Source organism: Pipistrellus kuhlii, unplaced genomic scaffold (genome assembly GCF_014108245.1).
Source record: "Pipistrellus kuhlii isolate mPipKuh1 unplaced genomic scaffold, mPipKuh1.p scaffold_m20_p_14, whole genome shotgun sequence".
Classification (NCBI taxonomy): Eukaryota; Metazoa; Chordata; class Mammalia; order Chiroptera; family Vespertilionidae; genus Pipistrellus; species Pipistrellus kuhlii.
In genome coordinates, this window is record NW_023425449.1 from 47,088,795 (window position 1) to 47,101,848 (window position 13,054).

Genomic DNA, 13,054 nt, shown 5'->3' on the forward strand with positions numbered 1-13,054 from the left:
TTCCTGAATCCCAACTAAGAAGTGCTAAACTAGAATTTTGGGGGACATATAGGTAAAATTGTATACTTAACTAGTGCTCTAAGACAGATTTTATATACAGAGCACTAAGTTAGGTATGCAATTTTACCTATATGTTCTCAAAAATTCTAGTTTAGCACTTCTTAGTTGGGATTCAGGAATCTGTGTTTTAACAACTCCACCAGGTGATTCTCATCATGAGAGAAGGTTGGGAAACACTGTTCTAGATCCTTTAGCTTAGGGGTGTCGAACTCAATCAGAGAAGGGGCCAAAATCTAAAATCCAGCCTAAATCGCGGGCCGAATGGTTTACTGAACAGTCATAAACTGTCATTGTGATGGAAACGCAGCGGAGTGCAGTGATGACAGCGCGGTGCGGGCCACATTGCAAGGCCTGGCGGGACGGATTTGGCCCGCGGGCCTTGTGTTTGACACATGTGCTTTAGCTGAAGCTCCTCTGACCCCCAATGCCTTTCAAATTATCTTTCATCCTTGGACCCTTAGTCATCTCCGCTCAGCCCCTTTCTCCAGAGCGCAGAGCCCTTTGTGAGGCTGGGAAAGAGCCTGGCAAAGCCCCTCCCTCTGTGAGGGAAGGTGGGGGTTCTGGGGCACAGATGGACAGAGAAGAAGCTGGTTTCATAATACAGAGACCCAGCTTAGGCTAAGGAGTTGGCAAGGAAGGAGATTTTTTAAATACATCTTCTAGTGGTCGGCAAACTCATTAGTTGTCAGAGCCAAATATCAACAGTACAACGATTGAAATTTCTTTTGAGAACCAAAAACCAACTTCTGTGCTTGGGCCACGAAGTTTCAATCAAACTGTATGTGCATGCCCGCACGTGGTATTTTGTGGAAGAGCCTCACTCACGGGGGTAAAGAGCCGCATGTGGCTCGAGAGTCGCAGTTTGCGGACCATTATTCTAGCCTAGGGTTGTCGAACTCAATCAAAGAAGGGGCCAAAATCTAAAATCCAGCCTAAATCGCGGGCCGAATGGTTTACTGAACAGTCATAAACTGTCATTGTTATGGAAACACAGAGCAGTGCAGTGATGACAGGCGGTGCGGGCCACATTGCAAGGCCTGGAGGGACGGATTTGGCCCGCGGGCCTTGTGCTTGACACATGTGTTCTAGCCTAATGCATCTTAGGAAGCCCGAGCTTTGAACCATGACGTTTCCCGGTTCTTGGGTCTCATGGGATTCCATCTCCTGGCCTCTTGCTCAGATTTGGGATTTCACCATTGTGTTCTGTCTTGGGCAGCAGATTGTGCTCAGGGGCTGATTCCGGCCTTGCCAGCAGTTGGTTGATCACCGGTCTGCCATAGGACTGGGATGATTTTGCAGGCCAACAGTACACACCACAGTACCTTTTAATAAGCCAGCACAGAAACAGCACGGTCCAAACAAGCACAGGGTAACACACTGTTGTTACAGGCAAGGGGAGACAAGGGGATAAATAAAGTCTAAATTTAATCGAGGTGGGTGGGCCTCTCCATGGGAGCTGGGGACGGGGCGCCACTCCTGCCTTCCAGCTGCGGCTCCCAGCCCCTGCTTGCTGAGTCGTGCTGAGGGGTAACTGGTGCTGGGTGGGCTGGCTGGCTGCTCCGAGGCTGTCACTCCACGCTGGGCAGGGCTTAGGGCCACTGCCCACCCAAGGGCCACTGTGGCCACCGCGGGAGAAATGTCTCCCGATGCTCCAAGGGCTGTTCAGGGCAGCACAGTGTGCCCTGCGAAGCCCAAACCCTCCAGCACCTTCACAGCCTGGGGGGCAGCCCACAGGTCCCAGGCCACAGCTGTTCTCCCCCTGGTCCTGCAGACACGCCCCCCACTGGGCCCCCAGAGGAGGTGCTGAGTCCTGACACAGCTTCACTTCTAAAAGCAGCCGTTCTGGCTGTGCCATAAACAAGGGCATTAAAACAACGTCTAAGTCATAAACACGTGGATTTAAAATCACATCAAACAAACACAAAGCCACTGACGCTTTGTCCACCATCGCTCTCCGAGCACCAGAAGGGCCTGTGGGGCATGAGCCACACCTCGTCCACGGAATTGTTTCCCTGAAATACGATGTGTGTGCTGGGCCTTTAACCCGGAAAAATATCCTCCAGGTTCTCAAACACTCTCATCTGTGCGGGACATCAGGCACCTGTGAGAGGCTTTATTCATGAAACAAACACATTAATATCCATTTGAATGACAAAGTATGCGTGACTATCTTACCTGGCCTGCTGTTTGCTCACGTGGAATAATGCATTCAATTGAACATAATCAATGTGCTTCGGCATTTGCAAGGCTGCAAAAAAAAGAATAATTAAAAATGTGAGTAATTTTCTGTGATCTTATTAACTAAGTGTGTAAATAGAGTTTAATTGCAAACATTCATCATAGTAAAAGAATCCCATGACTATAAAAGTGAGGTATTAACAGTCTTTGTCTGACACATAAGCAGAATTGAATGGTGTGATTAAAGTGAGGAGAGAAGTTCATGCTTTCCACTGTGTCCTGTGTGCCCGGCATTGTCTGTAGGTTTGCTTGTTTGTTGTTTCCAGTAACACTGGTGTTTACAGGTGTCAGGCAGAGTCACTCATCTTGAAGTGAGCCTCTTGGGATGCCCACCCCACTCAGTGGGACACGGATGCTTCCAGAGCTCCGGACTGGACAATCCACAAAAGTTTTTGAAGGTCGCTCTGTCCCTCTCCAGAATTCCGGTCACATTGGCTGAATCCAGTGCAGGCGCCTCCCCTGGCGAGCCTCCTCAAGCACACTTCCGCTCTGGATTCAGGTTTCAGTTCCTTCTGAAGTTCAAGGGTAAGCAAATCACACAAGTTCCTGTAAGAGCAGAGACAGTACTCATAGCCAGAAAGCAAACTGTGACTGTCCTGCAGTGCAGAGAGCGCCATCCTTTGGAGGAGATGGAGGGTGCGCACCCAGCACCCTCAGGAGGATCTGGGGACCTCCCTGGGCCGGAACGCCAGGAAATGAGGAGCAGGCCATGGACGCTCGCGCCCTTCCCTCGGTGAAAGGTACTCAGTGGGCAGCTTCACACATTTCTAAAAATTATCCAAATACATTCACTGACCATGCCCAGCTATGAAGAGCTGGTATTTGACATGTCCAAATGCATTAATTTTCATGTCCAGCGATTGAATCATAAACTCTGACTTTTTGGTTAAGCCTTGAATGGTCTAAAAAATCGATCATCAATAACAGATACCACCTTCCCAAATATGAAATTGAAAAAAGGGAAATTTGAACAGAAAACTGGCCGAAACCAATTTGGCTCAATGAATAGAGCGTCGGCTTGGGGACTGAAGGGTCCCGGGTTTGATTCCGGTCAAGGGCATGTACCTTGGTTGCAGGCACATCCCCAGTGGGGGGTGTGCAAGAGGCAGCTGGTCGATGTTTCTCTCTCATTGACGTTTCTAACTCTCTATCTCTCTCCCTCCTTCTCTGTACAAAACCAATAAAATATATTTTTTAAAAAAAATAAATAAATAAATAAACAGAAAACTGATTGCTACATACATAAATCATACCATTGCTACACACATAAGTAAATATGAAAGTACTAATTACATTATTTCTGCATTTTCTTATCTACATTAATCAGTTAAGCCTTAAGAAACAAAAAAAAATAAATAAATAAATACCTAATTGCACTTCAGTATCATAGGGAGTAATTATTTTAAGTGAGTCAAGTTGCAGATGGATTATATCAGAACGACTTTGGCTGGTGCAGCTCTGTTGGTTGGGCTCCTCCTGAGCACCAGATAGGTTGCTGGTTCTATTCCCGGTCAGGGCACATGCCCAGATATCCCCACTGGGGGGTGTGCAGGAGCAGCAGATGGATGTTTCCTCTCACATCAATGTTTCTCTCTCTCTCTCCCTTCCCCTCTCTCTGAAAATGTATAAAAATATATTTTTAAAAATACTTTTAGTATACCAGTGTTGCTGTGTAGGATATTGTATAAATTTTAATGAGAGCAGATTTTTAGGTACATGGGTTAAGAAGAGACATCTGGCAACTATTGTCTGAGCCCACCATGTTCCTGACACAGGTTAGTACCGAGTCAGAAATAGCCCTGGGACTGTGTGGACATGACAGGACGGTGCCATAAAGATCTGAGAAAAGGTTTAGAAATTCTGACTAAAAAGGGAGCTTTAAGAAAGCATGTCTTCATCCTTCAGCTAAAGCAGCTTACAAAAATAAAAATAAAAATAAAAATCACAGGACGGACGTTATAAGTCTAAGAATTTCTAACTAAGAACAGAAAAGCTGAAGACTCGCCTTGCCTGAGGGTGAGGCTCTGTACTAGGCTTGGAACAGCCAAGGAAACTCAAAGCCAGAAGAGGAGCCAGAGACACTTGCCGTGAAGACACTTGACAACTCACTAAGTATTTCCTCTTCACTCAGCCTCTTTTCCGAGAGGCAGAACATGCCACAGGTCTCTACCTCAGGGTGGTGAGCCACAGAATGGAAGCAGTTTCATTAAAAAGAAAAAGGCTGAAAGGTTTCAACATGAACTTGTAACTTTGTACAGACCAGAAGTTGAGCTGGTGATCAAGGTGACACGGGTGAAGCTCAGGGTTTCTGAGGCACTGGGTTTTAATAGATTGCAATTCCATAGGACACATGCCTTTTCCACTTGATGACTATTGATTGTCTTCCAAAGAGGTTTTATGAATTTCTAGCCCCACCACCAGTATCTGCAAGCTTTCATCTCACCACATTTATACTAACATTTTATATATATTAGAGGCCCAGTGCATGAAATTCGTGCACAGGAGGGGGTGTCCCTCAGGCCAACCTGCACCCTTTCCAATCTGGGACTCCTTGAGGGATGTCCGGCTGCCTGTTTAGGTCCAATCCCTGGGATCTGGCCTAAACAGGCAGTCGGGATCCCTTTCACAGTCTAGGACTACTGGCTCCCAACTACTTGCCTGCCTGCCTCCCTGATTACCCTTAACCACTTCTGCCTGCCAGCCTGATTACCCCCTAACCACTCCCCTGCTAGCCAGATTGACGCTTAACTGTTCCCCTGCCAGCCTGATTGTCCCCAACTGCCCTCCCCTGATACCCTGGTCACCCCCAAATGCCCTCCCTTGTATATTCCCTCTTTATTAGGTAGGGTTTTTTCTTTAACATATTGGACAGTCCTAACCAGTTTGGCTTAGTGAATGGAGCATTGGCCTGCAGACTCAAGGGTCCCAGGTTTGATTCTGGTCAAGGGCATGTTCCTTGGTTGGGGGCACATCCCCAGTAGGGAGTGTTCAGGAGGCAACTGATTTATGTTTCTCTCTCATCGATGTTTCTAACTCTCTATCCCTCTCCCTTCCTCTCTGTAAAAAAACAATAAAATATATATATTTTAAAAAGAAACATTTAAAATTCCTCCATATCTGCCTGGCTGGTGTGACCACAGGCTGCCACCACTGAAGGGGATTGTGCCCTAACCAGGCTGAGACCGCAGCCCAGGCTGCCTCTGGGGCCAGGGGATTGCGCAGCTTGGGTGCGAGGCCCTGATGGTCTGAGACCTCAGCTCAAGATGTCGCTGCTGCCAGGGGATAGCATGATGCTGGTGCGAGGCCCCAGCCTAGGCTGCCGCCGCTGGTCGCAGGTCAGGTGATGGCACAGGAAGGGTGCGTGGCCCTGCCGGCCTGAGACCCCAGCTGAAGCTGCCGCCCGGACCAGAGGACCATGCAGCTTGGATGCTAGGCCCTGTCTACAGCGAGTCCACCAGGCATCCCTCTGCTGCGCGGAGATGCAGTCCATGGTCCAGGGCCCACAGTCAGCGTGGAATCAAGAACAGTCAGACGTCAGGGTGAGGAAACCAGACTGTGACTGACCCTGAGGACTTTTGAATGGAGAGTTAACATGATCAGATTGCTTTTTATTTTTATTTTGTATTTATTTATTTTAATCCTCACCTGAGGATATTTTCCCATAGATTTTAGAGAGAGTAAAAGGGAGGGAGGGGTTGGGGAGGGGGAGAGGGAAAGAGAGAAACATGGATGTGAGAGAGACACAACAATTGGTTGCCTCCCGCATATGCCTGACCAGGGGCCAGGCTGGAGCCTGCCACCCAGGTGCGTGCCCAAGACTGGGGAGGGACCAGGGGCCCCTGGCTGCGTGGCTGACACTCTGGTCACTTAGAAACACCGGCCATGCGCACATTCTGCTTAAACCACCGTGTCAGGAAGGACCCGGCCGCCCTGCACGTGGGAGGGGGGCAGCGGCCAATGCAGGCAGTGCGGAGCCGGGCTGCAGGCGGGAGGGGCTGTGTGGAGGGTGAATGCAGGAGGCGCTTCTGAGACTGGTGCCGGCTCTGAAGGAGCCCGGAGGCACCGCTAACGGGGTCTGACTGAGCGGCCTGCAGTGCACCCAGTGCTTCCTGCCTAGCACGATCCAGCCCAGTTACCGCCACTTCATTCCTACAGGTGCTCACAACCTCTTCCCAAAAAGCCCAAGTGCCTCGAGAGAGTTATAGCGGTCAGAGGGAAAGGAAATGCTTGTTATTGGCAGGAAAACATCCACTTTTCTCTCCTCTGGGATTCAAAATAAACTGATTTCACATGAAAAGTAAAGTAATAGCACAGATTTCCGTCCCCTTTCCGACTGTTTCCGGCACCCATGCTGCTGTGCGTGGAGCCGCGCAGACTGCCCTCCACCTCCGCCTCCTGCAGACAGGGTCCTCCTTGCTTTCCCATCCATCCACCCCTCCCTCCACCTCCCTGCCTCTCCTCTCGCAGACAGTCCCCCTTTCCCCAGGTGCACCCCAGGATTTGAAGGGGTTAAACTTTAAACTGGAGCCATGCCCCCTTTCCAGACACACCTCTGTCTTGGAACCCCTTTTGTCCTTGCTCCCGAGAACAGAAAGAGGCGCCAGTTCCAGGACCTGCCCGTGAGGTGCTGGGCACAGCGGTCTCAGTCTCGCAGCTTCTGCACCTGGTGGAGTGTGGCCGGCAGGACCCTGCCTGGGAGGCGGCTGGTTTCTAAGGCTCAGAGTGCCCTGCCCAGCGGGTTTTCTGTCCGCTCCATTCTCCGCCAGGGTGCAGGCACTGCCCCTGCCCCGCCTCCTGACTGAAGCCCACACAGCTGCCAGGCCCCGCAGCAGGCCTCCTCCCGGGCCCAGGCGTCAGACAGCACATCCCGCACCTGCCTTTTCTCAGCAACAAAGCATGAGGCTCACGGCATAGCCAGGGATCAAACGGTAGCAGACCACACTCCGCTCACAGTGGGGAACTTCCCCTCTCCCCCCGCAAAGCTGAAGGGCAGCTCCATGCCTTCCAGAAAAATCAGGGGCATTTCTTTCCTCTCGTCCCTTCGGGAGCTCAGCCTAATAGCAGGCTGGGTGCTCAGGCCACAGGCCCCTCTGGTGACAGTGACACCGCTGCGCACTCTGACCTCTGTGGCTTCATAACAGTCCGCGCCCAGGGTAGAGGGCGCCCTGTCTGCTTTAGCTTCTGAGTCTGATCCTCTCTCCCCCAGGGCTTCCGTTCCCTGGTCACCAACAGGCGAGGCAATGGACATACAAGTCACCCCCTCTCCCCCTCCCCCGGGATTCCTGGGTCAGGGAGGTGACCCAGGTGCATTAGGTGCCTGTGGGCTCTGGTGACATGAACCGGGAGGCTGCAGAAGGTGAGGAGGGAGGTGAGGAGGGCCGAGTCCAAGGAGAGACTGAGGAGCGGGAGGTTAGCACGCAGAGCTGTGCGGACCCTGGGACACAGGCAGAGACGCGGAACTCCCCAAGGGAAAATCTGTAGGCGCCTCAAGAAGCCCAGCTGTGAGGTGGTCTGAGAGGGTGCAGTTCCAGAGGATCAGGCAGAGGGCGGGGGGCGGGCCAGGAGCCATCGGGTCTGGCCGCTGGCTGTGGGGAGGGCCTGAGTGGGCGACAAGCAAATGCAAGCTGCCCAGAGCCCAGACGTGGCGGGAGGGGGCCGCGGCCCTTGGTGCTGGGGAGGAGCTGGTGCTGGGGGTGCTTAGGGGCAGAGGGAGTTCATTACGTGGGGGTTCGGTGAAGTCTGCACCCCGGGCACCTGGCGCCTCGCAGGAGGCCTCGGCCTCGCCGCCTCCACTGGAGGGTGGGCCCAGTATTCCTTCCCTACCACGGCTTCCTGCTCAAACCCACACCAAGCAGTCCCTTGTGTCTGGGAGTCAGGAATCCCATGGTCTCACTGGGCGGGCTACAGTGCTGTCAGCAGGCTGCATTCCTTCTGGAAGGCTGAGGAAGAGCCCATGTCTTTGCCTTTTCCAGCCTCTAGGGGCACTCCAACTCCTGGGCTTATCACCCCACATGGGTCTTTAGTTGGCCAGTAGGCCTGTGTCACCACCATCACACTGACCCACACGCCTCCCTCTTCCACAGAGAAAGACGGACCCTGATGGTCCCCTGGCCCAGCTGTAAGGGCGACCCTCTCCTTCAGATCACGTGATTGGCAGGGCACAGCCCCTGCCCCACAGCATGGCATCTCCGCACGTTCGGGACTGGCAGGCCGTCACTGGGCCATGCTCTCCTACTGCAGACCTCCGGTGTCCCGGTGAGGAGCAGTGAGATGGCCACGGTGTCACGTCTAGCACAGCACCCGGTGGTCCTGAGACACTCCTCACCAGGAACAAGTGGGGCAAGGGAGACCTGACTCCTCATCGCAACCCGCGAACCTCATCCCAGGTAAACAGGGATGCAACCAATGGCCATGCTTTTAAGATCCAGAGCCGAGTCTTCCGTTTATGCCCAGTGCATCTGAACTCCCTCTCCCCTTCTCCCCCGTCTGATCGCTCCTTCCGATTCAGGTCCAGTTACCTTGCAGGTGAAAGCACTGATCCTGGACACTGCTTCAGCAGGGCTCACGAAAGAAATCCGTGATGGAATTAGCAGACACGGTTACTCAGCAAGCAGGACACGTCTCCGAGGAGAAGCCACAGACAGAACATGAGTCCGAGCCGCTGCAGCCGACGGGCTCGCTGCGTCCACCCCGCTCAGTTCACTCTGAGATCTAACAGGCGCTGGCTCTTCATCTTTAATCACTTCGCACACCGAGTGTCTTTGGGGACACGGGAGCGGGCAGCATGCGCCTGGTCCCGGGATTCTAATCGCCGTGCTCTTTCAGCGCCCTGTGCTTCCCGGGCCACTAAAAACAAAGGGGCCTTCGCTTTCTTTCTCACAAATAAAACCTGTACGCTAGGAGCTGTGGTTTTTGACCAAATTACATTTTTTAAACTATGTTTTTATTGATTTCAGAGAGGAAGGGAGAGGGAGGGAGAGAGAAACATCAACGATGAGAATGAATCATTGATCGGCTGCCTCCTGCACCTCCTACTGGGGATCAACCCCAAAACCTGGGCATGTCCCTTTAGTCCAGGACCCTTCAGTCTACAGGCCAATACTCTACCCACTGAGTCAAACCAGCTAGGGAGACAAAATCACATTTGATACTTATTTCAACTCACATAGAAATACAAAACATTGACTATGTACAAAAAGTTTTTCACAAATACACACACACACACACACACACACACACACACACACACGGAATATGCTAATTAGCCAAGTGTCACTACAGCTCAGAAGAACGCTGCAACACAACCACTCAGGAGGAGCTGCAGGGCAGATGGGGTGGGGGAACTGCGTTCCACCCCCAGCCCCAGAGGCCATGGGGAGGCTGAGGCTGGGGTGGGCAGAGTGGAGACACAACACACAGGAGAGCCTGCCCCCATGCCAGGAGACATAACACAGCGGCCGGGGGCATGCTCCAAGCGGCTGCCGCGTGGCTCGGAGCACACCCCCACCCCAGCCGACACAACATGGCAGCTGGTGCAATACGGTCAGGCATGGGTCCCAACCCCCTGCAGGGTGCCTCCTCACACGGCAGAAGGCTCGACACCTCCTCGCACAATTTCAATTGTGCACTGGGTTTCTAGTAAAAACTAAAGAAGTAGCATATGTAGAAATTAATTTGCTTTAAATTAAACCTTTGTCTAACGCTGTTCAAAACATAAGCATACTCTTCAGGGTCTCAACTGCTGCCTGAGACACCTTTTCACCTGGAGACCATGGCCATTAATCTACACTAATAAAAGGGTAATATGCTAATTAGTCCTTCTGGACAAAGCCATGGTGGTGGGGCTCAGGCAGAGGTCATCAGGAGAGATCAAGCCAGGAGGGGAGGATAGTTGAGGGTGATCAGGCTGGTGGGGGGGGGGGGGGAGGAGTTGGTAGTGAGCAGGCCAGCAGGGGGGCAAGCAGGATGATGGAGGAGGCAGTTGGGACAAGCAGGCTGGCATGCAGAGTGGTTAGGGACAATCAGGCAGGCAGGCAGGTGAGCAGTTAGGAGCCAGTGGTCCTGGATTATGAGAGGGATGTCCAACTGTCAGTGAAGTGGGATTGGGCCTAAACTGGCAGTTGGACATCGCCCAAGGGGTCCCAGATTGGAGAAAGTGCGAGCTGGCTGAGGGACACCCCCCTGCATGGATTTTGTTCACCTATATAAATTTCGTATCTATATAAAAGGCTAAGTGACCGTTGCAACTGAACTGACAAGAAAACAGGCTGCATGGGATGACCAGGCCAACAGGGGGGACAGTTGGAGGCAACCAGGCCTGCAGATGGGGGACATTTGGGGGCGATCAGGCTGGCAAGCAGAGGCAGTTGGGAGTGATCAGGCTGGCAGAAGGGGAAGTTAGGGGTGATCAGACAGGCGGGCAGGTGAGTGGTTAGGAGCCAATAGTCCAGGATTGTGACAGGGATGTCCAATTGCCAGTTTAGGCCCCTGGATTGGGACTATACCAGCAGTCAGAAACTCCCCAAGGGGTCCCGGACTGGAGAGGGTGCAGGCTGGGCTGAGAACTTCATGCACTGGGCCTCTAGTCTATATAATAAAAGCCTAAGCGACTGTTACGGCGGAATGACCAGAACGACCGATCACTGTGATGAACAGTGACCACCAGGGGGCAGATGCTTGATGCAGGAGCTCCCCCTGGTGGTCAGTGCGCTCCTACAGGGGGAGCACTGCTCAGCCAGAAGCTGGGCTCACAGCTGGTGAACACAGCGGTGGTAGAGAGAGCCTCTTCTGCCTCCACAGCAGCACTAGGAACAGCTGGCGGAGCAGTAAGAAGCAACAAGCAGGTGGGCAGAAAGGAGTGAGGGGTCCCGGACTGCACAGGAAGTGGGCCTGAGCCTGCACGGGAGGTCCCAGACTGCGAGAAGGTGCAGGTTGGGCTGAGGGACCCCAAACCCTCTCCAGTGCATGAATTTTGTGCACCAGGTCTCTAGTTTATATATTCACACACACACACATATATAGTAGAACTAACTCTCACAGGAAGATAAAAGAATAGATAAGTTAGTTCTTCAGTCAATACTATAAATTTACCCTACATTAAAATAGTATACAATTTAATGAAGTAATGTTCAATAAACTAAATGCTTTATCTCATTCAATATAAATTCACTTATTATTCATTTATTTCATATTTGATAAAGTAAATGCTTTTTTAAATTTGAAAGGGACAAAATTGTTACCTTCATTGCCTAAAAGATGTTTTTAAATCTCAGCTCTCACTAGGATTATTACATATAATTAATTCAGTCCATTGGTAATCAAACAATAGATGTATAAATTTGATACCTATAATAAGAAGTCTTGAGAAAAACATTCTGGGTTTAGACTGGCTATAGAAAATAAGAAACTGTCAACTGCAGAAACTTCAAAATATTTAATTTACATTTATAGTCCCCATGAGACTGCAAAATAATATGAAATAGGAATAAATTTCAGAGCAAGAATAATGGGAACTGTCTTGTTTATTCCTGGAAAATGTAAGGTGAGACAGGCGGCCGCGGCGCCTCTCCCAGCTGTTCGCTGCCGGAGGCCTCAGGTCCCCACACAGAGCCTCGTTTACAGCAGAAGACCAGAGCCCGAGGGAACGGAAATGGCCTCAGAGGACACGGAAGGTCCGTGCCTCTAAGCTTTCTGCGCCCCCCAACAAGTGGTCGCTAAGACTGCTGGTTCCCTCCCAACCGTCCAGACGCCCGTTCTAAGGCCTGGGCCCCGAGGCCGCTCACCAGGCACGCTGCGGAGCGGGGGAGGCGGCACGTTGTTGATGGCCTTCATGTGGGCCAGGATGGCCGAGGAGAGCGAGGACACAGGCATCCTGGCGGCTCGGAGGCAGCGGCACAGCAACTGGAGGGCACGGAGCCCTCCTCACACCTCACAGAGCAGAACCCCGAGGTGCCCCCTGATAGGCTGGTGCCCCGGAACCTCCCCAAGGTTCTCACTCGTGTGCTGGTGTCTGAGGGCGGGCAGAGCCCCCAGGGCACTCAGGTGGCAAAGGGCAGAGCAGGGGTTCCTTTCGCCCTGAGCCCACGCTCCCGGCAGCTGGGCTCACAAGGATCTCCCGTGTTCTGGAAGGATGAGAGTGCATTTGGGAAGGTGGGACCTGGGGTGCCTGCCCTGCTCCCCTCCCTCACAAGATGAAATTACTTTACTAGTGAATCCCAATTGTTTTCTCTGTCTGCATCCTTCAGAAAATACATATTTGGGGATCTCCTGTATAAATAAAGATGTCATTTTAATATAGAAATAAATTGCTATGAAGATGAGTTCAGATGCAATTTTATTTTTAAAAATTGAGAATCATTATTGAAAGATATAATGTTAGACAAATGCTGTCTAAAACATACAAATAAGCCCTGGTGGATGTGACGCTGTTGGTTGGGCATAATCCCATGCACCAAGTGGTCACTAGTTCGATTCCTGGCAGGGCACGTGCCTGCGTTATGGGCTCAATCCCCAGTAGGGGACATGTAGGAGCACCTAATCTATGTTTCTCTCTCTCCCTCTTCCTTCCTCTCTCTAAAAATCAATAAAAATGTTTTTTTAAAACACACACACACACACACACACACACACACACAAAACAAACAAAACAAAAACAAAAAAACATACATCCCTAACCTGTTTGGCTCAGTGGATAGAGTGTCAGCCTGTGGACTAAAGAGTCCCAGGTTCGATTCCAGTCATGTACAATACATTGGTT

At 51.5% G+C, this 13,054-nt stretch overlaps 1 protein-coding gene across 1 annotated transcript in view; it reads right to left on the minus strand.

Annotated features, from left to right (window-relative positions):
- The window catches only part of CNBD1 (cyclic nucleotide binding domain containing 1), a 195,244-nt gene extending 183,076 nt beyond the window's left edge, over window positions 1-12,168 (minus strand). The window contains exons 1-2 of the mRNA XM_036437339.1: window positions 12,081-12,168; window positions 2,236-2,308 (exon numbers count right to left, since the gene is read on the minus strand). Of these exons, the coding sequence (XP_036293232.1) occupies window positions 2,236-2,308; window positions 12,081-12,168 (161 nt within the window). The remainder of the gene's footprint in view (window positions 1-2,235; window positions 2,309-12,080) is intronic.
- Window positions 12,169-13,054: the final 886 nt, after the last annotated feature.